Raw genomic sequence first — 27,377 nt, forward strand, 5'->3', positions numbered from 1 at the left:
AATTCCCAAACCGGCCCGGGAATCGAACCGCCACCTCCAGCATGGTCTTGCTTTGTAGCTGGGCCTTTACCGGACCTCTTTCCATGGAGCTGACGGTTGGCGGTTCCACTCCGGCGTTTACTTTGAGTCCTCTTGCATGGTGACTGTCTCCAAAACAAGAGCGTTTTATGAACTGAAAAAAATACACTGTTATTGTTGTTGTCAACAAATAGACGTCAAAAGCTTCCGAAAACGTTCACTAGTAGCGCTGTAATAAGCAAAGGAGTATGTTCCATTACTAAGTGGGCCATGGATTAAAGGATTGTACCTAGGGTTGATTAACCGGTTTTACCGGTATTACGCGTGCTATTTTACAATACCGAAATACCGTTTTTTACGCTAAAAACCGGTATTTTCGGTATTTTTGTGGGATTTTTCAAGCATTCTTCATTGTTTTTTACAAACCGACAATGACAAATGAAGCATTCTTCAAAACATCGCGGACTACTTTGATAAAGCATTCACTTGAAATTATACGTAGTTTGATTGATTTTATTTATTTGTTTATTTTGTTTTTCTTCATCGGACTTAACTTGTCTAAATGAAGCCTGATGGGGAAAAGCCTAGAAAAGGCGTAAAAACCCCATATCTTTTCGAAATACATGAATCACAATAATACAATACAATTACAACGAACATTAATCAAGTCTATAGCATAAAAAAGTTATCCTTCTATGGCATAGAGTTGTCCGTGAAACAGGTAGAAGTCCTCGTCATGCAGTTGAACCGGAAACAAAAAATAAACAGGTAGCACAATCCTTCATGTGTACATTAAATGGACAGCTACTCATCTTCTCAGGAGTCTGCGTTGAATACGGTGACGAAAGGTTTCCGCTGCACAGTTAAAGTCGAAAAACTCGTAAAACTCGTTGAAACGCCCAGACATGAACCGTATTGGGTCATGCAAGCTGTAGTTCGCTGCACGAGGTCCAAGATGCAAGAAACTCCTCGACCGAAGAACTCGTTCGGGTGCGTAGATTTCGAATTCAGCCAAGATTCCTGTAGAGTCGATATCACCAATAAGTACTTTCGCTGCGAACACGGCCTGACTAATCGTCCGCCTATGTTCTAGTGTTTCAAGACCCAGGAGTTGACAACGATCTTCGTACGGCGGAAGGTTCACAGGGTCATTCCAAAGAAGGTGACAAAAGGCATACCGAACAAATCTCCTTTGAACAGATTCAATCCTCGCTATCCAAACTGCTTGATACGGGCACCATACTACCGAGCTGAATTCCATGATCGATCGCACTAGAGAGCTGTATAGAGCTTTTAGACAGGCAGGATCGCGAAACTCGTCAGCGATCTTGAAAATGAACCCAAGTTGCCTGTTAGCTTTCGCAACGATGCCCGAGTAATGAAGCTTGAATGTTAAGGCGCAGTCCAGCGTGATTCCTAGGTCACGAACATTGTCCACACGTTGCAGAAGTTGGTGATTTATCGTATAGTTGAATGCCACTGGTTTCAGCTTGCGATGAAATGAGATAATATTACATTTTTGTACATTCAACGTGAGATAGTTTTTTGAGCACCACTTGATTAGGTTCTGAAGCCGCAAGCAATCGGCGAAGCTACGAACAATCACATAGGTCTTCACATCATCCGCGTAGAACGATCGGCAACCAGTTGGGAGGATCAGTCCGGCCTCATTCACAAAAATCGAGAATAGCAATGGTCCCAATTTGCTACCTTGAGGAACACCGGAGCTGTTTGTAAAATAGTTCGATTGCTCTGATCCGATTCTAACACAAAGTTCCCGATTGGTCAGATAGGACTTGAACCAACGAGTTAAACTCGAGGATACACCGAGTTTTTCAAGTTTAGCTAGCAGTATGGAGTGGTCAACCCGGTCGAATGCAGCCTTAAGATCTGTATATACAACGTCCGCCTGCGTTCCAGCTTCCATACTCCGAAGACATAAAGAAATGAACGGAGCTAGATTTATTGAAACTGATATCTTGGGATAAAACTACAAAGGACATCCCTACGGGGTTGTACGCAATTGTGACGTAGCACTACGTGGACTCATATAATAAATCTTATTTGTTAACTGCAGCAGGAGCTTGTGTTTTGTGTATGAATAGGAATTTGAGCGGGGCTCTCTCTGTTTATACTCTTTAGTATGATGCGCTTGGCATAGATGGCCCACAGCGACTCACGAAGAGCTACTGATTCAGAGCAATAGCGGTGCAGATTCTTCCTCCTTCTATGGATGCTCCTGTGGGCTTCAGCTAGCTGCTTGCAGGCAGCCTTTCGTTGTGTACTGGAGAACAATGTTCAACGCCACGCACCGAAAGCACTCCTGCTGCTGCTGCTGATTCTGACGACCGGACACCTCCACACATGGTGATTGCAACTGAATCCGATGAGCGGTTGAGGCCAGCCTTGATAGCTAACTGCTTGCGGGGAGCCTTTCGTTGTGTACAGGAGAACACCACCACTCATCACGCTGTGATTGAATAAACACCGTTTGGTGAGACCGGATGGAACTCAACTTTGAAATCTGTGTTAGGGAAATCGTTTTTCGCAGGCAATCGGTGATAATTTTAATTATCATAACAACATTTGCTAATTCGTGCAATTTTCAACAAAGACATTTTGAAAAATGGTTAAGTCCAAGATTCAAAAGATGCGTAGAAATATTTCTGGTCGATTGGTGATTGAATTATTGAAATAGATCCAGGGGCAGCTGAGTTATTAACGTTCAAAATCTTTCATAATGTTGTTACATGTTCCATTTTTGGTTTTCACAAAGTGTATCCCCATATAGAAATAACAGACGTAGTCCTACGTCAAAAACCGTGTTGGTCAGGAGAAATGTAATTTCTGCAGTTAGAGAATAATGCGTCGTTGATGATGATTTTGAAAACTTTAGAGCAGGCACTGAGTGATGTGATCCCTCGGTAATTTTCGACGTTTCTCTTGTCTCCTTTCTTGTAGATCGGGAACATGAATGACGATTTCCAACGCGTAGGGAACTCCCCCTGCTGTAATGAAATATTGAACAGCTTCGAAAGCGGTGTTGTAAGCTCTGAACAGCATCGCTTCAGGATGCTTGTCTAGCCTAAGGCTAAAAATCTCTTTAATAAAGAATTAAAAAAAAAAAAAAAGAAAAAAAAATCAGGATGCTTGAGGGGATCCCGTCAGGGCCAGCAGCATTAGAAAATTTCAGCTTCTTGATGGCGGATTCGACGAGGTCTACTGTAACCAAGGTAATCGAAAAATTGAAAGCATCACTGGGAGTGTCCCTGATTTGAAAGACAGCCGAGTGAAGAGAGAAACTGATTCGACTGGATGATACAGCTGATGTAGACAACGATGGTTTGACCGTGAAGAAAAAATTTGATTGATTGTTCAAGAAGTTTGCAGTTTTCAGAACTAGCTCAGCGTCAACGGCAGCAAACAGTTTGACAACATTTATTAAACAAGACCCAAGTAATCAACAAGCCCGCTAATTGCCCTTTTTGCATTATAAGGCTGATGTACGACTGATATAAAGTTCGAAAACCCTATATTTGCCTTATATCGCAAAAAGGGTGATTATCGGGTAGTTAGCGTGCTAGGTGGTTACTTGGGGAGTTTGCCTTCTATGATACAGAGGATTTATTGTTGTTTTATTGTTGTTTTACATCAACAGGCTGGATGAAGCCCCAACCTTATCAACTATGGTACGCTCCATAATTTGTGCGACGTAGAGGCAGTCTTAGCATTAGGTTATTACGAAGCGGTCGGAGTTGAACATTCAGGTCAATTTGCCTCAGGATAGCCTCGCAATCTGTCCTTCCTTGCAGGATATCGGCCACAGTTAGGGCTCTGCTTGTGTCTCTTCTAGTCCGGAGAAGTTCTAGGTCGATAAGTTGACAACGGCTTTCGTAACTGGGTAATCGAAACGGATAATTCCAAGGCAATCTACACAACGCAAAACGAAGAAGGCGACGTTGAACAGATTCAATTCTCTCGGCACCGTTGTTGTAGTTTGAACAATACTCAGGCCTCGATCGAACAAGCGAACAATAGAGAGATTTTAGACAGTAGATATCAGTGAAGTTTTTAGCTATCCTAAAAATGAACCCTAAAGTTCTTGACGCCTTATCAACAACATATGCAAGCTGCGAATTCAAGATCACACCCAAGTCTTTCACCTGATTCACGCGTCTCAATTGTCGAGCCAAGCAGGTCAAAGCTAAATATTATCGGTTGTTGTTTTCGTGAGAACGTAATAGCGGAGCATTTGGCTGGGTTCACTACCATTCTGTTTAACCTGCACCAACTAGCGAATACATTCAGCTGACGTTGAAGAAAGTGACAGTCAGCAATGGAGCATATTCTTAGGAAGATTTTGAGGTCATCTGCATATGATAACCGAGGAGCTTCGATGATCAGATGCACGTCGTTGAAGTACTGTATAAAATTAACGGTCCCATGTGGCTTACCTTATGTATGGTATACCTGAGGTATACCTGACGTGGTGAAGAAGCTAGCTGATCTGCAATTTCCTATGGCAACCTCTAGTTGCCGACTGGTAAGATATAATCGAAACCAACTCAGAAGATTACCGCATATACCGAGCCTGCCGAGTTTAGCAATCGCAATAGCATGGTTCAACTTATCGAATGCTGCGGATAGGTCTGAATAAATAACGTCCGTTTGAACCCGATCCGACATGCTTTCGGTTACATACGATGTGAGACACAGCATATTGGTGGTTGTAGAGCAGCCGACAGTAAACCCATGTTGATCAGCACTCAAATACTGCTTGCAATGGGACAGCAACGGTTCCATAATCACTAGCTCGAATAGCTTCGAAACGGCACTTAACGATGTAATTCCTCGATAGCTATCCACAGCCCGTTTCCTTCCTTTTTTTTGGACGGGTAACATGTGCGCAAATTTCCAGCAAGATGGAAATATGCCACCTGAGAGAACAGGCGAAGAAGCGGAATTAACAATCTAGCAATATGTCTCTTCAAAAATACAGATGGAACTCCTTCAGGTCCAGGTCCAGGATTGAAGGATGACTGAGCAGAGTCGTGGCATTAGAAATCATTTCTGCATTAACATCAATTGCACCCAGCGTTTGATCGTTTACTGGAACGTTCCTGGCAGCCAGGTTAATATGGTCGTCAGTTAGTATCTCATTAGTGAATACACTGGCAAAATTTTCGGAAAAAAAGGTGGCATATATCTTGAACAGTGGCAGCAACTTCTCCGTTGAATTCCACAGACGATGGGAGGCCGGATTCCCTGCGTTGCTCGTCCACGTAGTTCCAAAAGGATTTCGGGTGTAGCTTAAGTGTGCGCTGGATTCCTCGTTGGAAACTTGACAAGCATTCACGACTGACTCGCTGATACATGTGATTCAGCCTCACATAATGTAGTTTCAGAGGAAGCGTGCGATACTTCGTATATCTTCTCAATGCTGCTCTCTTGATTGACTTCAACCTACGTAGCTCTCTCGTCTGCCAGGGAGGGTGAGACACTTTGTGATGAGTTCTTTTCGGGACGTGTCTGTCAATGACATATGCCAAGACATGTGAAAAGGTTTGCGCTGCAGCCTCAACGTCATCTGGATCAAGGATGTTCTCCCATACCATGCTAGATAATATATCTATGATGCTACGGTGGTCAGCTTTACGGAGGTCATAAGAAACCGTAGCAGGATAGTCTTCAAAATCACGCCCGTGTTTTTCCTCAAAATTGACAATTAGAGGAGGGTGATGTGGAACTAGCTTGGTTAGTGCACAAGGAGCCGAGGAAATTGATGGAGCCCTGTCCTGCGTGCTCACGAAGCAGAGGTCCAAGCTACGACCATTTTCGTTAACTACATGGTTAATTTGCGAAAGCGTCGCTGCGCTGTAGTTGTCGAGAAGGCTAATAGCTCCTGCGTGAAATGTAGAGCTATCAGGATCTGGGTACAGGAATCCGCTATGAGATGGACTCCACGAAACGCCTGGCAGATTGAAGTCATCAAAAATGAATATCTCATCAACTAGAGTGGCACTTTTGACAACTGTGAAAACTGACCGACAGTGAGTATCGATGAGTTCATTGTCGCGGACTCGATCAGGTGGAATGTACAGAGCGTATAGAAATAGTGTGCCATCACCCAGATTGATGGCTGTCCAAACCTGCTCCACATAGTTTCATGAATCGTTCTCGATGGCCTTTGCCTCCAACCCGCTACGGACAGCTACAAGGACACCTCCACCTGTAGATTTACGACTGTTGTTAGGATTCCGATCGCAACGAAAGACCTCGTAGTCAGGACCGAAGACTTGATTGGAAATCGATAATCGAGCCACGTTTCGCACAGGACAATAATAACGATCCGATACAGCTAGGCGGTACTCTTCAACATCAGAATTCATTCCACCGGCGTTTTGGTAGAAGATCACGACGTCCTGCTTGCGGCAAGGAATCGAACGACTGCTCTCCCTGGAAATCACAGATGCATCAGGCAATAACTGACCATCATCAAGTCTCATTGGATACTCGCCATAGTGAGTGGGTTGGAAGACCCCCTCTCCACATCCGACAGCAGGTCCGGAACGACTATGATGAACGAAGGCTGCTGATGGCGCAGGACTGAGACGGAGGGATGGGGGGCTTCCATGGCACTTTATACGGCGCGTTCCGGGTTTCCAGCATTAGGAGTTACAGAGGCATCATCACAATGACTAACATAGTCAGAATTGCTATGATTTGATCAATATATTGATTGTACTTGCTTGTAGAGGACCAAGTGGACCAATAATCGTATTGTCAATTCATTCTATATTGACGTCAATACATCGGTATTGACAATAATTCTGTATTCATCAATATATTGATTCGTGTGCGGTTCGCTACACACTTAAAAATACTGATTCTCACATGGTTTGTTAAAGGGGCTCAAACCACCATGAACTACACCGCATGCACCCTAGAGGGTGATACGAATGTAGCCCTCACGCCCCCTGCAATTTTTCAAATCATTCCACGAAAATCATTGACCCACTCAACGAGCTTAGAATAAGTCAGCACACTACGATCGTCGTTACGGAAAATGCGATCATCACCGCTTGCTGCCACTTCGAAGAAGCAAAAAAAAAAACGGCAAATTTGTCCCAGTTGGCCACGATCGCTCGCCATCGGCCCCGGTCGTTCGCTTGACACTTTCATCCTTCGCGCCCCAGCTGCATTAAAATCTCTTAATTATTTCCATTGTAAAATTTCTTTCCTCTTAATTTAATTTGCGTTTTATGGAGGACCCGCCCCTCCCGCTCCGCACAATGTCTTTGCCATTGCCACACGCAGGCTGACTTTTGGACCGTCTCCGCCGCCACCGCCGTCGTCGTCGTCGTCGCATGCTGTGATGAGCTGAACCCTTGCACGGAGGGAGATGGCCTTTTTCGCACAACAAGTCATATGAGGCGAGTGCGTGTGTGTTGGTAGTAAAATTGTGCTGCATGAATGGGGCAAGTTTGTGCATTTTGGACGTATGTACGGTGGGTTGTGGGGGTTCGACGAAAAATTCTCAATTCATTTCACTGCCCACGCAATTCGCGGCAGAGTTCCTCGGCGTTGCGAGCTCGTTGGTATAATGTTATAATGTGATTTAATTTTAAAAACACTGGAGTTATATATCACTTCATGTTGCGTTCCGCTCGTTCTCCCTCGCATCGCACACTTGGGTGTCCATTAGCAGTCGCTCTGTACGACGACGTTCGTAGTCCTACGAGGGCCGCCGGGTCGGGGAAGGTTGAGGTTGTGTGTTTGTTTTTGTTTTTTTTTGACTCAGTTGTTATAATTTCACGCGACCGGCTTTTCTGACCTGCCACTTTCCCTAGATTTTTCCGCAAGCAAGGGGTATCGGACAATAATAATGTCGTTGGACCTATGAGTCATCAGGAAATCAAAGCAATCCGTGTAATTTTAAATCCCTTTCTGTAGAGGTTATTTTTTACTAGGCCAACTACATTTCAGTCACCATGCGCCCCTCGTTGCGTAGGAATTTCACATAAACTGACATCTTAATTAGATTGTTTTCATTTGTAGCAAACTGACACACGAAACAATCTTAATTTATCTTATTCATTCCTCTCTCGTTAGCTAAAAACCGCCCAAGTCGACACCCACTCGAGACCCTGGTAGCTCAAAAAATTCCAAAAAACAAACGCACCATGCTTGGTTGTTGTTGTTGCTGAGTGTCCGATGTTGGAATATGGCGGAAGGAGCACCACCACCACCATCAACAGGGACAGCACTTTTAGACAACAATAATATCGGCAACAGTAGCAGCAGCCACAGTGCCATAATCAACAACAACAATAAACTTTGTGGAATGCTCGGTATCAACATGCCCTGTGAAGCGGCAGGCCATGATTTCAGCAACGTCCGGAAAGAGCTAGAATTCGCCAACTCGATCGCGTCCCACTACACTGCGAGCCTGGCGGAAAAGAACGACCGGGATCACCACCATCATCGTGTTGGGAGCTTCAAAATTGAGGTGAGTTGACATCAATTATTTGAATCATCACAATCTGGGATCCAGGCGGTTGTGCTGAGGGGGACTTTCCGATGACATAAACGATCTATCGAAGCCATCTCGGTGTCGATTCATTTTTCAGATAATTAAACTGTAAATCGATTTCAGCATTGATTGCACCCAATTGATAATATTTACACCACTTATACTCAAATATTTAGAACGTAAATCAGCCACATCGATTCCCACGTAGAATGAATCCACAACCACAACCACCACAGTTGAGAGCGAAGCATTATAATTTCAAAACGCATACCTCCATAACTAAAGGCAGGAGCTGGAGCTGGTGGATGGGGAGGAACGCCTTTAGCATATCTATCGATACACACATTCTCATTGATTGACGACAATTGCCTTTAATTGAACGCCAGAAATCATATTAATGTTCTCAATCATGCCCCGCGCTCCGCACTAACCGGTTGGTCCCTACACGCAGTAAAATTCCTTCATGTGTCTCATTTGAGATCGGGTGGGTATGTGTATAATTCAGCACATGGACATTTTCTTTTACACCGAACACAATCATTAATATAAATCAAGCATTGATTTATAATTATACCCTTATTTCGTAGTTCTCTTGGAATCACTAGCTGGCAAGCGCGCTCGCAAGTCGCAGTAGAAGCAGCCAGGGCTCACTTGGATCCATAACAACAGCAACTACTCGCGGGTAGAGGGGGACGTTATAATCTCTTAACAAATTGAAATTATTGTGCATAAATTATATCGATCGATTCTAGGGCCCAAGCTGGTGGTAGATCATATATAGAGTCGCTAGGGCTAATTTAAAATGTATTATTTCTCGAAGTGCTGGAACAAACAACACAAAAAATCGGACGAAAACAACGGCAGCAGTAGTAGGCTGGTCAGCGATACATCTCGAAAGGAGATCGTTTGCATTTGCGTTTGTTCACTGCGATCATGCCGTATGCGTATGAATCAATTATTGTCCGCTATGTACAATACCAGTTTCTTGCGTCCATCTTTCGTGTGCACGGCTGGCTATTCTGCATACTGGTCGGGTTTAATTAAGTCTCATATAGTTGGACGATTTGTTAGCCGCGTTGACAACCGCAGGGTCTCGTAACTGCTTAACGTCGGCGCTGGGCTTCAATTAATTATTCTAATATTTGCCATGATTCGGTGCGGTAGAATTCCTGTTGACGTCATTTGTGGTCGACTCGCAGATGACATGCACTGAGCGTGTTTTTAAAAATTATCCTATGACAACGATGGTTCGGGGAAAATCATATTTCGTTCGATGAAAGCTATTCAGTAATGACTCGGTTTTGTCAGCCCCTCCACGCATCAGACTTTTATCGTTAAAAAATTCCACATGACCGTAATCCCAAATCTTTCTCTTTAAGATGGACGTTTAAGGTATACTTTGGTGCAATAAGACCACTGAAAACGCGTATGGGTTTTGAAGAACATTAGAAAAGATTATCAAAAAGGGGGCTTTGCATTGTCTGCTCAATGCTACTGCTGGGGTATTTGTTAGATCTGTCAGTAAAGGTGCAGTAAGGTCATGTTAAATGTGGTGGATTCGATTCTGTTGGCATAGTATATTATTACGTTGAACGCACAATCCATATGTATTAGAATGCAAAACCTGTGCAAGATTAGAAAGTTTTTAACTTTTACGATACTACCCAAGTAACAATTTAGGTTTTATGAAGGTTTTTTAGTCCATAATTTAGACTTATAGGATGCTTTGAAAAAAAAAATAAAACTTGTAATGTTGCTTGGGTACCCATATCGGTGTAATATTTTAATTTAGATATGATTTCGTAAAACTGCCATTATTTTAACTGGCGAAGGTTTCTATAGAACACAACTAGGTTAAGTGTTCCAGTTATGGCTGTAATGCATCAGTTTTGGCCCTAGGGTATAAATAAATTTCCATCTACAGTGATAAAATAGCCAATGGTCAAAACTCCAAAATGGATAAGCTTAAAAAAAAATCACCATCAACTTGCGCAGAGGATTTGCAAAATACCTATACGTTCTAACATTGGATCGAAATAAATTTTGTAAAGCATGAACAAATTTGAAATTTAAGACTGGGCCAATTAGATGACCATTAAGGCCAAGACCTGGTGCACTTACCCTGTATGGTCTAGTAGCACGCTTGTCACTAATCGGTTTTAGAATCTTCTATGCGACTTATTTCAGTCATAAACCAGTTGCTGCAAATTTGTGTGTTCACTAAGGGCTACACGGGTGGGTTTCTTGGTTTGAATTCCACACTTTTCTAGAAAGTAAAAACTTGAATTTTGAGGCGCACTATAACTTTTTTCTATGGAATAACTGTGTATATGAAATACTTTGTAATACTATATATAAAACGGGAGCGGGACATTTCGCCGAACATTATTTCGCCGAACATTATTTCGCCGAACATTATTTCGCCGAACATTATTTCGCCGAAGGTCATTTCGCCGAATGAGTAATTTCACCGAAAAGCAAGTCATTTTCTCGGGTTTTGAACTTTTCTCAAAGCTCAGTAAATTTTGAAATCAGTCTCGAAAAAAGATTAAGAAGGATCTTTTCAACGTGGCAGGCTATTCAAACGTAATGCGTGCTTCTTTTGAACATAAGCAGTTCTTTAAGGGGGTAGTACACTTTGAACGTCCAAAAAGTAAGGAATTTTCGTTAATTTTTTTAAGCAATAAAACACTCAGGGAGGGCAAATTTGTTATAACCCATTTATTAGTCATCCTCCGAACTACAATTTGTATTTTTTTGAACTCGATTGGCGTCTCCCCGTGGCCGGTGCACCAGGTCGCGCGGGCGTCCTCGCGCGGAAGTCGGAAAACGGCGTGGGAAAATACTCCTTTCCATGTGATCCTGGAACATGAATCGAACAAAAATCCTGATTTGTAATGAAATTTGGGTTAGAAATACGTATTCCGATTTTTTTTAAATAAATTTTTTCAAAAGTTGTGGCTTTAGGAAAAAAAATCCCCCTAAAAATGCTTACAAAATCGTGGATTAAAAATCCATTTTTGACTAAATCGAAAATGTGGATTCGTATTTCTAAGTAGAACTTAATTCTGATTAAGAAAACCTAGGCGATATCCAAATTTGATGATAACTGGTAAGAGTTATTTCCCACGCCAGTTTGAAAAACCGCGTTTCGAGATAAACGCGTTTAAAGATAAAATTGCTCTCTCAGCGCGCCGGTACATGTTTTAGGAAATCGCTTCGTTAGGCAGTAAGGAATATTCTGGCGGACTTGGAGTCTTTCTAAATTAAAGTATACATTCCAAGGAACATTTTAAGCCAAAAAAAATGCATTTTTTTGAAAAATCAAAGTGTACCCCCTCCTTAAAGTTGTACTAATTTCGGAAATTTTTAAACAATCAATGTTTTACATTTTTAGAAATGTTTGCCTCTTTTAAACATAACTAGTTCTGTCGAGTTGTAATGATTTCGTTATCTTCTAAACAATTAATATTTTTTATTTATATGAGCGATTCCTTCACTTAAACATGACTAGTTCTTTCGAGTTGTGCTGATTCTGTTATTTTATAATTAATCAACTTATATCTATTATTTAAATGCGTTCCAAATTAATTTTAATTGTATATTGATTCATGATTAAAGTTCGGTGAACTGATCCATATGGCGACATGACCGATGAAATGTTCTTCTGCCAAGCTTGGGCACACCTGGGCACTGTCATTGGCACTGTTTGGCACCCATGGTTACAATTTTTCGGATTACTGGCAAGATTGAACTTTTTCTTTGCCTGCGCAGTGTGCATGTGTCAACATTTGTTATTGATGTTGCTACAATATAATCAAATTTTTTTCAAAACACAACAGTGACTCTCCACCAAGTCTCGTCGTTGCTTTTGCTTAGCTTCTAAGGATATGGGCTCCATCTTACATTGGTTCATCGTGTTCGGATTTGAGACAGTCGCTCGTCACCGAAATGGGCGTTACACCACTGAACGCTGCTGCCACGGCGGAGGCTATCAAGGCCACTTCAGACATTGGGTTGCCAGGTGCTGGTGCTATGTCCATGCCCATGTTTTCGATGTTCTCCTGGCTTCACGCACCGTTCATCGTCTTGGACGAGGAGAAGCACACTTTCGGGAGCTCGACCAATCCGGAGGAGGAACGTTCCGATTTCAGTGGGAACTTTCGCACATGCGACGGATGGCAGTTCTTGGTGATAAATACAGTCAGCAGCAGATTTTCGGACATACCGGGTGGGGAATTGAAGAAGTGGAGAATCTTGTTCGGGAATGGAAGCGATTGTTCTTGGAGGCGCTGTAGTCCTTGAAGCTGATTGAATTGTATGGCAGGGTGTAGGGGTTGGTGGACTTTGACAAGTAATTCTGCTTGAAAAATTCAATCTGAGTTTTGCTACCATCATTTCCGATTGGAATGTTGTTCAAGTGCTGGATACTCTACGGTTTTCAGGAACTTTATCCTGACAACATGTCCGTACAGGCAGAACAGATTGAACAGCCATGATGGCTGTGTTGTTATCGAGTCCGTAGCTGAATGAAGTTAGCTGGTCCGTTTAGGGTCAGCAGTGCTTCCTTCATCAGTTCGACTTGTGTTCCGGCCAGAGTTGGTTTCCAGTTTTTCGACGGATGAAACTCGGGCGGTGAAAAATTCGGTGCAAATCCGTTTCCTCCGCCGGATCCCAGAAGGGCTGGTTTAGGACCATGCTTGACTAATGATTGTATCGACTAATCGTTGTACCGTGTGGGCCTTCTGCCCAAGATGGTACGATCGTTTAGCAACGGGGCTGCTTCCAATGCGTAGTCCCAACTGGAGTCCGTGTCGTTTTTGTAAACATTGAGTTTTTATGGCTTGACATAGTCGATCTTCAGTATGCAGCAACCGGAGTAGATGTCACATAGCGGGCTCTGATGGCAACCATAGTTTGGACTCAATTCTTCTTGAATATCTTGCTACGTTGCACTTGTTCGTTGGGTGAGCAGATGGTGTGTAGAACGTCCACTGTAATAGGATACACTGGATTAATGATGCTCAACAGCAGGATATGGTTGGGCCGGGTCGTTACCTCGCGCTGTCGCCGAGGCTCATCTGTTACGTTGATGTTGTTATTGTTCCGGCTATTGAGCGGAACCGTCTTGTTTATCACCTGGCCGGTACAGAGGCGCTTGTTGTGCGGCCCGTCCTGGCCAGCTCCGGCACCGTTTCCGTTGAACGCCATGATCATTGATATTGAGCTTTGTTTACTAGCACACACAGGCAAGCAAAGAGGAGGGAAGGGTTGAGAAAAACCGACACCTCATTATACTTTACTTATCACTTAGTACATCCTACGATAATATCCGCTGTTGAAAGACCTGACACTTTTCCTCACTCAACGTAGACTCGTACTAGGTGAAACTCCACCCGAAAGGTCCATATTTCAGAACGAAAATGTTCTTCCTACTCCCGGGTCATCTCAGGTTTCGAAAAAGAAAACAAAAACAAGCGCTGTTAAAATACCGGGTTGCCAAACAAGGCATTATTAACAAGCAAACAAAAGTCAGTTCAACGACTTCTCGGCATTATAATGAGAAAGAGAGAGAAGGGTTAGTAATTTCCATTTAATTCCACTACCTTATTTGTTTATGTTTTGTACTAATGCTTGGCACTTCCGGCACAGCTGCGGCACACTGAGACAAACTGAGAAAAAAAGTTGGTGCAAAATAAGTGTGTAGAGTGACCCCCTCTTGTCTTCTGCAAACTGACACAGCCCATATAAAACCTATAACCTAAAATCTATAAGTAGATTTTTAAAAGTGATAGTGAGAGTTAATAGTGAAATACAAAACAATAGAAGTGCAATTAAAAGAAAAAAAAAACAACGTAATCAGGTATATAATTATTCTACTAAAATGCTCATTAACCAACTATAGAGCTAGACAGCTAGCTAGAGCTAGCAAGATAGTTGATTTAAAATTACTTGATACTGTACTGAAGTTTGAAAAAAATCTTTTTTCAATACACTGGAAGTTAGCTATACTTATTCTTTATATTAATATTAAAAAGCACTGCCTTGTTCATAGTTATTTTGAGGGCAATTTGAAACAAAATATACACTGACAATGATCAGTTCTTCCCTGGTTTAGTACCATAAAAACAACTTTGTAGAGAGGAAAACTAAATGTACATTACCATATTCAATATTTTGTATGTCATGCGTAGAATTTACAGAGAATATGATGTCTGAAGTGATGCGCATTTTTTTTCTTCGCCATAATATCGAACTAATGTACTTGTGGCATATTTTCATAACAAGAATTAAGTTTTTAATTGAGAAAGGCTACAGCTGACTTGTTTCGAATTCAACTAACTTCTTCTCATAGTATGTATCAAATCACAATTATTACTTCATTTCTGATTGCTTATGTTTGAGCTACAGGGTGTCCACAGTTAAATTGCATCACTTAGAAGTACCCACAAAAAATAAGTCTCTCAACCGAATGTCATGAAATTTTCAGGGAATGTAATACTATATATAAGCTTGGTTTACGTATCTTTATTTCACTCTATTCCTTCACCAAATCCAAATTCCGATCTTTTTTTCTTAATTCCACCCATAAGGTTTGTATAACGGTTGAATCAAAAAAATTTTCTGCTTTCAACCATTATTTCAACATTTCCTGCTCCGTAGTGACAACTTTCGGATGCTTAAGGAGTTCGTGCTTCATTATAGCCCAGTATCTTTCGATCGACCGCAACTTCGTGTGTGTTTGGGGGATTGATATCTTTCGGCAACAAATTGACCCCATTTCTTCTTGTACCACTCCAGAACGTCCTTGGAGTAGTGGAAAGCGGCTAGATCCAGCCAACAAAAAAAAATGTAGGAACGTTGTGTGATTTGAGAAATGGAAGCAGTCGTTTCTTCAGGCACTTATTCATGTAGACATGGCCATTTACGGTTGTAGTTGTTACGAAAGGCTTGCTCCGTTTTCCGCACGAACAAATCGTCTGCCAAATCATGAACTTCTTGGGGAGCTTCGATACTTGCTGTTTTCTGAGGGACTCTGAAACATCGAACTTGTCTTTCACAGTCACATACTGGTTTTCCGGAATTTGTTTGAAGTCCGCTTTTACGTATGTTTCATCGTCCATGATGCAGCAGTGTGCTTTTGTCAACATTTGTGTGTACAGCTTACGTTTTATGACACGAGAAACAGTAGATTGATGGAGTCCCAACATCTTTACGGTGGCTCGGTGAGAAAGATGTGGGTTGTTAAGGTGAGTGTGCAAAATTTTCTCACGCACGTGCTGTTCCTTCGACTACATTTTCAAAACTACTAGAAATTTCACAATGAAACTTACGGTGTGTTAACAATACACGCTGAGGCTATCTCACCCAAAATTAACCCAAAAGGTAAAATGTTACAGCTTTTTGAAAGTGATTAAATTTAATTGTGGACACCCTTTATTTATTGTCAATTTTAATTGTTGTAATTCATTATAGATATACCATTAATGATTAAATTGTTCTTTTGTTTATCATTTAGAAATTTTCATTGAGTTGATACATTTTTGAGCATCGTGAATGTTATCTATGTATGTAGAATATCTATTTAAGAACAGCTGTATTTGCCGAAGAATAAACAATCGAAGTACAAACATGTTCAAAAAGCATCCCAATCTCTAGGAGATGACTTCTTCATTTTTTTTCCTTGATTTGTTTTCCGTCGATCTTGTTTTCCGTGCTGAGCACCAATGCTACCGACGCCAGGGAGGCAGCTCCCACACCTGGACCCTACCTATCGACCCATCAACTCATGAACCGGTGACCAATGGCTTTACTTCCCTTTTTTATACAGGGGGGAATCTGCTCCCAGACTCCTGAGAAGATAACTCAGGGTGTGGGGATGGGAGAAATAGCTCTCCCAACCCACTAAACCTTACCCTGTGCTCTAGACCCGTGCCCTCCCCGGAACCGCCCGAAAGCATTACGTCGTGGGAGGGGGCCGGTTGCGCTATGGCGCATCACTTGGTGTTGTGTCCGACGTGACACTCGCTACTGCACAGTGAGCAGCTGTGTAGGGCCTTCCTCTTGTTGTTCGCTGTTCGTTGTTCGCCCGAGTTCTAGAGCAGACGTGATAGCCAGCCAACTGTCCAACACGGCAGCTTAGGACAGATGTGACCGCTTACCAGCTGCGTGTGCTAAGCACTCTAAGAACCCGGCGTCACTCCTGCCTTTGCACAACGAGGGTTTGTGCAGGGCTTCTCAACCTCCTGGGACGAGCTGCATGGGGTTCCAGCGTCCTTACTCTGCTGTAGTTCGTTTAGCCGCAATATCTCTCCCTTGGGTTCGATAATTAACGTTTCCAGGGCACACCACGAGGAGGCGAACTACTTCATGCCCCAGGCTTGCTGGGGTGAGAGGCAATCACGCTTACCACTAAACCACCGGCGCAGCTACACTTTTTCATTATTATGAGCTATTCATTGACAGATACAATATCACATGGAGTAGACTCTTTGCATCATGAGCTATTCTTTGACAGGTTAAAGATTTTCTAAAATCAAATCGTAAATGCCCGAAAGTTATTTTTCTCTTGTAGTTGACTCCTTCTTTATATCGTCAGCTGTTCTTAACCAGGTTTTTGTTTAAAAAACCTAAAATATGTCATTCATCATGAACCATTCTTTGGCGTATAAAAGCTATTGAAAAATTCATCTGAAATACTCACAAATCGTTCATCTCTTTGAGCTGATTCCTTCTTGGTATCATGAGCTATTTTTTGACAAGTAAAAGTGTTTAAAATAGCAATCCAGAAATACTCAACAGTTACTTGTTTCGTGTAGTTGAGAAGTGAAATCTTATGAAAAATCGAGCTGATAAACTCTCAAACCATTTATTTACGTCATGACTTGTTCCTTGACTGGTAACAGTGTACAAAAAATCAATCCAAAAATTATCTCTTGGTTTCTTCTTTATACCATGAACTGTTCCTTGCCAACCAGTAACGCTGGTAGATCACCTTTTCGTGGTGCGTTACTGGTATAAGATCTACCTCCGAACCCTATTCCTGACATCTTCAAACGTGGGGTTGTAAGATTTTTCGGTAATCAAAGGAACACATTTTAGTCCTTGTTACTTTATATGCTTTGTTTATAAGGACAAGACTCAGAGAAGTAGTCACAATGCCTGTTGAATTGTGAAATTAATTTTAATCAAATTTAAAATTAAAATTAAAAATTCTTGAAAGAAGGGATTCTTTTACTGCTTCACTGGGTAAATTTCTCAACGCTTATCTACTTTAGAGTAATGTAAAAGTGGTTGTTGCTGACTTTTCTTCATGAACTCGGCAGCAAGCTGCGTATCAAATTGACTTGTGCCTAATCGTATTTTGTAATATGCTATGTACGCGTCCGGCAAGAAAAAGAAAAGTTGTATTATAAATTTGATGCTTGCAGATAATTTCGCTGTATATAATCTGTATTCAAAGAGTTCGGTTTATGGTGGTTGGGTTTGTATTAAGAAGTGCCATGTTCCGTTTTATGTGGTTGTGTGTATTTTTCCCTTTTCTTTCTTTTCGACATTTTCCAAAATTTATTGAAGGTTGGTGATTGTATTCGGTGAGCTTGTTCCAGTTAAAAACAATCCGTTTGTTTCCTGCCGGGATAACCTCGATCGCGCGTGATCTATTTTGCGGTTTTGGGAACGTAATTTCATTTGAATAGTTTGTTTAACCAGGGCTTGAACATTGTGACGTCGGTCATAGCTTGTTATAATAGCCTGAACAATGCGTAAAGAGCAAATCGAAACATTGAACGTTGCGTGAAAGTGAAACTTAATGAAAGCCTTAATACTCTTTCGTAGTTTTTAGTTTTCGGATTTGAAAGATCGTCGGTTGCAGTGGTTTGCTTACTGAGCAGAAAAACGCGGTCCCAGGTCCTATCGTATGAAGAAGAATTATGATCAAATCGCTTGTTTATCCTATATTTTCCGACGCTTGTCGTCGTCGTCAGTACCGGGCTTGAATGGTTACATCAACTCGAGTAACGGTATGATGTAATATGAGAGGCTCGGTGGCCTTAGAGCGACCGTTTTTGCTTACTGAGCAAAACATCATGAGTCTAATCTCAGGTCCATTCACGTTCAAGATTCGTCGTTCGTTTTATTTGTTAATAAGACTATATGGTAATAACAGCAACTCGATGGAAATGGAGCTCGTTTGCCTAGACACCATGGGCGGTCAATCATGGTCATACTCATATCATGAGGTGTTCCTTGCTATTTTTTTTTCAGAAAACTCTGAAGTGCTCAAAACTAATTTCATTCTTTGAGTTGACCCCCCAAGCAACATTGCAAGTTTTATTGAGGTTTTATAGCATACTACAAGTCTAAATCATGGTCTACAGAACCCTCATAAAACCCAAATTGTTACTTGGGCCCCTTACATTTAAACAAAATCAATCTGTAAATGTTCAAAAGTTATTTCTCTTTCGGAGTTGATTCCTTCTTTATATCATTTATATATCATAAGTGTCTACGTAGTTTATGATCATTCCCTAAGAAGGATCGCAGAAGAATCATCAGACAATAAATCCGTAAACGACAAATAGCTTGACTAATCTATATTAGTTATCTACCTTTATAGCGTAAAAATCCTTGTTCTGCATCATGTGGCATGTTTTTCCAATAGCACTTGAAAATCACTGCAAAAATTTCCTCTCATTAGCCAACAATAAACAAAGACTGAAAATTTTACAAAGCAAAAAAACTCTTAGCAAAACAACTCTTCTTGACCACCTGAAAGTTGAAAAACGAAACCCATCTTCAAAAACCACATCCTCCTTCAAATACACTCCAACTATGTTGTGTTAGCAATAGCTTTTGCCGCCTATCTATACAATGGGAGAGGGGTACCTACTTCTTCTTCAGTGGTCCGGCCAAGTTCGGTCCGAAAGTTTATAATACACCCATCCCATTTCTCTTACTTCCTGCACGGAAAACCCCAACGTCTTAATATGTAATGGTCAAAATTTATAATTTAAACATAATAGAAAATTCATATTTAAATTAAGTTTCCCATCTTCCACCCATACACACACACACACACACGTACAAAGAATGGCAAGGACTCTTCGGGACGGATTCTGCCCATATCGCACACACCGCATCTCACTCGCCTCAACGAACAACAAGACTTTGCATTATTAGTACCATCTGCACCGGCACAGAGGTGATGGAGTTTTTTCCTCCTCTTCTCTGGTTCTGGAAGCTTTTCTTGGTGTGCCTATAAATAAGAGTAAATATTTTTCATTTATACAATAATAAGAGCAAGAATGAAACTAATATAAGGAAATTTTGCACCATGCATGGATGCTTCTTTGGCTGCCGCTGCTGAAACTGTTCGCCTGCATGTATGCATCTCTACATGGTTTGGAAAACTTGAACTTTCTCCATACTTGGGCCACCATTCAAGCATAAGGCAGTTGGCTTCGTTCGTCGATATACACACATTTATGCACACAGTTGCACAACCGAATGAGCAGAACAAAAAGCAATTGATTTATAATTAAAACGGCAAATGTTATTCTATACTTCAAAATGTTGAAAGATAAACTTTATATATCACAAAGTTTCGAATCAATAATAACAATAGCAATACCAGTCGCTGCAGCAGTGGTAGAAGGTAGTGGCGTAACACTTTGGGTGGTGGAGGTCGTTTGCTTCGATAAGGAAAAACTGAACTTTGATGGTATCGAAAAATTAGCCAGCAATCTGCACAAACACGGGTCCGGTGATGTCAGGCATGATTTTTGTTTATTGATTTCGAGCTAGATGCTGACGATGATGAAGATGGGGCGGAGGAAACTTTAAGTGGCATTCGATTAGTTTGGGAAAGTTTTGAACCCCAGGTAGTGGGTTTATTTGCATAGTTACCAGCGATATAAACCAACCGGGAAACCTTATAATTTACATCGATAACACTCCTTCGGTGCACAGGGTGGCCAGTGAACCGGGAAAGCCATGAAAGTAACTAATACAATATTATATATTAAATAAATAAAGAAATGTCTACACCAGAATTTCAGAATCAATTAGTTAAACAGAGAGAGTCTTTACCAAAAGAAAGACTTGACGATTAAAAAGTTAATGTCGAAACAATTCATTTAATAATAAATGAATAATAAAAAATAAAGTTCTGATGTTTGAGAGTAAAGCGTAGAGCATATATGAACCCAAGAGCAGTCACGTTAAAAAAAAAATGAGTGATATATTTGCAAGCGAATAAAAAAGAAAATTTTACTGTAAAAGATTCGAGTTTGAATGGTATCTTGAGGTCATCTCTTTGCCTTTCTAGTGATGTACAAATATCCAAGTCCTTTTTGTGCGTGCTCTCAGTGCACCAGCGTGACTACTGGATATTTATATTACTCAACAATAGTACGGATCGTCTTATCTACTCCAATCCAGATGTAATTTACATTAGGAAAATATTTAAGAAACAGAATCTTGGAAAATCCAGACATTTACTGAAAAATTACCGATAGATTTTTCTGCCGGTTTGAAATGAAAATGAAAATGCAATTCTACTCAGAATTTCCTTTGAATTCTACTCATAATCATCATGGAACTCTTCTCAACATTTTGAGACAATTGTTTTGCAACTCGCCACATGATTACCCTGAAATTCATTTGAAAATATCATAAAAATTTCATTTAACATCTCTTTTGAACATGTTTGAAACCATCCTGAGAATAAGATTCCTTTGAAATTCTTTTCAGATTTGTTTTTGAACTTTATGTCACATTATCCTCCTTAATTGTAGATTTTCCCAAGATTTGTTTTTTTTTTAATTTACGTCATGATACGACCGTTTTGGTATTTTCTAGAAATTATCTTGAAATTGTATACTGTCTATCTGGAACCGTCGTCTTCGATTTGCGTGAAACTGTACATAATTTTTTGTTATGGCTAATAATTGATATTTGAGCTAAAATTTTTCCATTTGATTTTCAAAATTTAAATAAAATTCATATTAAAATAATATTAAATTTTTGAAAATAATATTAGTTTTAATTAAACTCATTGGGAAGTTCTACCAGAAAATGGATTTCAGTTAGGTCCGTTGGTTATGACCAATCAGAAAGTGGGGGTTATTCCGAGAGTCGAAGTGACTTTTGTCACTAGTGAAGTGAGAAAACTCACGTCGTGGTGACGTGACTCTCCATTTGATTTGCACAGAGAGTCACGTCACTACGACGTGACTTTTCTCACTTCACCAGTGACAAAAGTCACTTCGACTCTCGGAATAACTCCCAGTGTTCCAGAGATATCCAGGAATATTTTCTGAAAGATATCTGATCATTTGGTCAGGTTTTCTCTAATGTACCTTCGGTAAAATGGAATTTTTCATAATAATATTATTTTTAGTTTAAATTAATGGTAAGTTTTATCAGAAAGAAAATTTCAGTTAGGTACGCTGGTGTTTATCATCAGAAAGTATTCGAAGAATGCCCAGGAATATTTTGTGAACGATATCTGATCATTTGATCAGGTTTTCTCTTAAGGTCTTATCTACCCTTTTAAAATAATATTATTTTTTTATTTAAATCACTGATAAGTTCTATAGGGAAGAAAATTCCAATTAGGCACGTTGGTCATGACCAATCAGAAAGTGTTCAAGGGATTTCTTATGATGGAGTTTTCCAATGCAAAAAAAAATGTTTTTGGTTTTCAAATTGGCTAGAATGCACTTAAGTATAATGTTTTTTGCATGAAATCGGGCTAACATTTTTCGAGAAATCTAATTCCGTGGTCAGATGTCATATATAAACTGGTTAAACATTTTAGTATAAACATTTAAGTGAAATTAAGAGGTACGTTAAAAATGAATTACAGATTCGTAAAGTGCACATTTGATACATCACATTTCCAAAATCAGGTCAAAAATCACAAATCTGGTCGATCCCCGCTGTCATTGCTGAAATCGTATGTCTATCCAGCGGAACACGGGCTTTCCGGGAAGCACGTACAAAAAAATTTTTTGTAAGTAATCAAGGCATAAAGTTCGACTCAAAAAACCACAAAACATCGAGCTTCTGGTTTTGCTGAAGGTCCTATTTTTGTCGTAGGAGTACGTCTGGGGTACGTCTATATGGGGGTACACTTTGAACGAAATTATGAAAGATTTTGAACGTTTATAACTCAGCTGCCTCTGAAAAAAATTCAATAATTTTATCACCAATCGATCAGAAATATTTCTACGCATCGATAACAATGCTTTTGTCTGTTGATTTTCAACAAAAAAAACCATTGAAAAATGGGTAAATGTCAAGAATTGTCCAAAAGCGTCTAACTAGCTAACAAATCCACCACGTACATGCATATGCTGCTTCCCCAACCAGTCATCAGAGAATCGTTTCTAGACCAAACATGTCGATGTAACATTGTTGCTTCCCCAATACTGTCACCAGAGAGTCGTTAGTAGACGAAACAAGTCGAAGTGGCATTCGCAATGCAATTACGTAACATATTGCACTCTCATTGCCATATTCAGAACCACACGCCCCCAACGAACACACAAAATGCTCTCTAGAGTTGTAATCTTGTAATCAAACTTTGGGGAAGCAGGGATTGATCGATTCTCTTCATCGACTTTCTGTTTTGTTTATAACTTGACGGCAAACACATTCATTGATACGTTTGTTGTTCTGGATAATAGAAGAGCATAGCAGAAATAATGCGAAATATGTTAGTGAAGCCATGATCATCAAAAGAGGAAATCGATGAAGAGAATTGACTTTCACCCCTTTGCTTCTAAGCTCCTTAATTCAGTCGTCGTACTTGGATTTCACTTGCTGGTTGCAATTCTGTTCGACATTTTCGAAGGACCTCCAAAAAACATGAAATTACACTTTTTTCTAGGGATGCCTAAGATTCCAATTATTCGATTATAGATGAATCGTAAAGATTTTTCCAGCTAATCGATTGAATATTTTCCGCATTTTCAATTATTGGAGCGCATAGCGAACATCCTTTCTTATTTCTATTTGTTTGATTTCGTGCAGTAGCAAAACTAAATAAAAGTACTAATAAATTTGCCGAAATAAGTGTTAAGCGTCTTTCTGCTGAAGGCTAAGATTTACCCACTTTTTGAGAGAGAAAAGGTGTTTAACGAGAAAAACTAAAAAGGACAGGAGCTTTAGCGGGGTGGACACTGATATTCTGCGGCCTTCCAACCTGTCGCAGACACCAGTTCCATCCCTGTCCAGCAGCAGACGAGTGCCCAATCATTGAACCTTAGAATATGGGATTGTCCGGTCCGATTTGCTGATCCAGCTCCTTGTAAGTCATCATTATCTTCCAAAGGCTTTAAGCTTGTACTGCCATCGGCCCTTTTCAGGGCCATCAATATTTTCCAGAAGAGTTAAATTTCAGAACATGTCCTAACTAAAATCCTTATCAAAAGGTTCTTTTCAGGGCAATCATAGTCATACTAAAGAGTATAAACAGAGAGAACTTTGCTCAAATTCCTATTCCTACACAAAACACAAGCTCCTGCTGCAGTTAACAAATAACATTTATTAATTGTAGTTTTTTAACTGTTTCAAACACATCGTCGGTACATGAGCGAGTCGGCGATCATTTCTTTTTGCCAGTGGTTGCGGGGGGGGGGGGGGGGGGGAATATCCCTCACCATCCCTCTCTAACGGGGGAGTTTGGTAAAGTTGTCTTAGCTCGCTTTCTACTCTCTATATGCAATTTTCACACTGCCGTACTCTAACGGAACTGTCAATTCTATACTTTCATCTCCTCATCTATCGTATAAAAATTACCACTTTAGTCTGTTATTTGAAATTAGCATCTTCAACTATAAAATATTTATTATATAAGACTACGTAGTCTTACGAGACCATTGCGTAAAATCCCATCGGACTATTCCTTGTAGTTTTTCATGATGAGGTAGAACATATATATTTACATGTTAATTTTCTAAACAATCTAAGTAAAAAACTGTTTTTTTTTGATTTTTGAAAAAAAATCCCAATATTTTTAGAAAAATAAAAAAATGCCGAAAAAAAATATTTCCTGGGCGGTCGATTTCCTCTTAAGCTAATATATAGAAGTAAGAATAGGATAAGTGCATGAATTATGTAATATTTGAACGGATACTAACATTTCAAAAAAGTTAATTGACCACTTTGTCAAGCAGTTTTGGCGTGACTTTCTACCAGCGATTTCACAAAACTGGACCAACTAATTTCTATTTTTTATTTATAAAACGCACAAATATTGGCTGCTTTTACCGAGGTCCTACACAGTTCGAAAAGTAGTGTAAATTTCTGTTAAATATGATGCACATAAATGGAGCGTCACATATCATATACGTTTACATTATATATCATGTAAAGTTCTGACACATTTCATACAATGTAGCAAATATTGTATACAAAAGCCCATCTTTGTAAACAACATTGTTTGCAAGTTGCTCGGTTGCGTGAAATGAAATACAAGTCTACGTGAATGAATGCTTACATCACAATTAAAATTCAGAATTTTTATCTGTGTAGAATAAAACATCTCAAAATAATGTTTTATTTCAAAGTTTGAGTGGTAGTAAACGTCATTTAAAGTGCTCGAATGAAGTGGTTAATTGAAAAATCGTTCCATATTCCAACGAAGGAGATCAACAGATAGAAATTGATTTTTGTTATTTCAATTTTCTGTCTCTGGACTTTTAGTCGTATTAAACTACAACTGTCTTTGAAACCCCGAGTTTCCTTAAAATTGATCATGAATTATATCGCACTTCCTTTTTCACTTCCGTTCCTCATGCCGATTTAGGCATTTCTCTTGTTAGTATGTGCGCACTCTCATATGTTTACCCACATGCATTTTCCAACCCCTAAACCTCCATCAATCTTCACCCACGAAAAAAAAAAATGTAAAAAATATGCAAAATCAAAGAAAAACCCATTCACTCTCCCAACATCCTCCCTCGCCACCCTTCAATGCTGCAATCAAAGTGATAAGGGTAAATCCGATGCTTTCCCTCGAAAGCGACCATCCTCCAGTTCTCTGCCAATGTTAATCACGGAAGGATGCTTAACCTCACTGCTCCTTCGGTAGACGGGTTCGGTTGACTGTTGTTTTTGTTGATATTGATTGTACCGTTTAGAGCCGAGCGATTTCGGCAGTGATTGAGTTTATCTGTGCTGTGTGTCTGCTTCACAGTCCGTTCTCCTAAGTGAAAGAGAGCAAACGGTCCGAGGAGGATCAATCTGGACCATCGCCTTCGCTAGTGGAATTTCCGCCACCGTTGCATCGCTGAGAGGAGGTAAGTTCGCGCCGGCCGCGGTGCTGATTTATTGATCTGCGACTGCGAACTGATCATTTCGATAATTGGTTTCGACCCCTCCTTTCTCCGCCTGACTCGACTCGACTCGACTCGCCAGGCAGAAATGGAACGAGTTTCTCGAGCGAAGATCATTTTCACGAGATCTGAACTGGCAACTGCTACTACTAAGGAGCCTTCAGTCACAAATGAATGAGAGGCTCTACGCGTTAGCATTGCCTTCTCATTCTCCTGTATGTGTGAGGAGCAACATTTAATAGCAACAACTGCAACAGGGCCTGCAACGCCCTGGAAATGCGAAATACTGTCGTTTTCGTATTTAATTTATCCGTCCGAGACATGTGCTCTGGTTGCCATGGCGCGGTTAGCGAGCGGGGTTATTATTGGTAATGCTGGTGTGCCTCCTGCTTGTGTTGCGAAGAGAAAGAGCGTTTTAATATTACTTTTTCCCTTTACCCAACAACAAACGTCATATGCATCTCATTAATAATTAATTACAAATTACATACGCCTACGTTTCTTCAATAAATTTTACACTACAACCTTTTTCTGCGGTTCTCGTTGTTGCATTGAAGTAAGGTGAGGGTAACGGACGAGGTGAGACAAGGAAGCGACAGAAAAGTACCAAGGAACTGAGCTGCGCGAGGTGGCCGTTCTCGTTTATGCATTTTTACAGAAGTGTGTGTGTGTGTGTATAATTTTAATTCATCCACTAAATAATTTTTATGCTTTCCATGCAGCAGCGAGCTGTGCATCCAAAGTGGAGGGCGGGTGACTATACGCACTCACTCTGATCCGAGCACAGAGGGTAATTGATGAGGACTACTGTGGTCAAAATGATGGGTTAATTTGGACATTAGACTGATTCAAATATTGAAAATGTAACCCGCTGGGTGCTCAATCCGGCCCTGATGTTTTTGCAAAATTTGAACTCATTCGGTTCAATACAGATTTTGTACAAACAAATCTCTGAGTATAAGTACATACAGCTTTGAAGCAGGAAATTCTCTCAGCATGTCAGTTTACACTTATCTGAGCCCTGGATTTGGTAGAAAATTATGGAACGCATTAGCTTGCCCCGGTGTACCTTATTATCAATCACTTTAAAACAATATACTATGGTCAGAAAAAGGTGCTACTTAAGGCAAAGAACCCAATTAGGTTCATCGTTGACTGACTCTAATATTTTTTTTTATAGATTATTGTATAAACGAGGTATTGTCTAAGACACCATGTGCATTAATAACTACAGGCTGGATTAAATTCCTCCAACTAACCGGAGGTTTTCAAATACTCTTGTCCTGTGAGTTTATGTAGCCCTCGTCTCAAGTGAGTAGCGGCATAAGTGTGGAGCAGGGCCCCACAAAGTCACTTTCAATTGAAAGTCATTCTGTCTTCTCTTCGAGCAGATTCCCGTCAACATCAACAGAACCACTTTCGATCAGTTTTCAGTTTGTTTTGGCTTGACTCGTGTTAATTTTTTCTTTCATAGTCAAATG

At 40.4% G+C, this 27,377-nt stretch overlaps 2 protein-coding genes and 1 pseudogene across 4 annotated transcripts in view; 2 read left to right on the plus strand and 1 right to left on the minus strand.

Annotated features, from left to right (window-relative positions):
• LOC135708749 (rab-like protein 6) overlaps nucleotides 1–27,377 on the plus strand; it is a 376,690-nt gene that overhangs the window by 208,731 nt on the left and 140,582 nt on the right. The gene's annotated exons all lie outside the window — the stretch shown is intronic.
• The window catches only part of pdm3 (pou domain motif 3), a 265,904-nt gene that overhangs the window by 30,918 nt on the left and 207,609 nt on the right, over nucleotides 1–27,377 (plus strand). For all 3 annotated transcript variants that reach the window (XM_065230870.1, XM_065230868.1, XM_065230869.1), the window contains exon 2: nucleotides 8,131–8,527. In XM_065230870.1, coding sequence (XP_065086942.1) covers nucleotides 8,243–8,527 — 285 coding nt within the window. In that variant the 5' untranslated portion in view covers nucleotides 8,131–8,242. The remainder of the gene's footprint in view (nucleotides 1–8,130; nucleotides 8,528–27,377) is intronic.
• LOC135708766 (heterogeneous nuclear ribonucleoprotein L-like) lies at nucleotides 12,432–13,855 on the minus strand (annotated as a pseudogene).

The sequence above is a fragment of the Ochlerotatus camptorhynchus genome, unplaced genomic scaffold, assembly GCF_037179485.1.
Source record: "Ochlerotatus camptorhynchus isolate MF236.1 unplaced genomic scaffold, CSIRO-AGI_Acam_v1.1 ptg000334l, whole genome shotgun sequence".
Classification (NCBI taxonomy): domain Eukaryota; kingdom Metazoa; phylum Arthropoda; class Insecta; order Diptera; family Culicidae; genus Ochlerotatus; species Ochlerotatus camptorhynchus.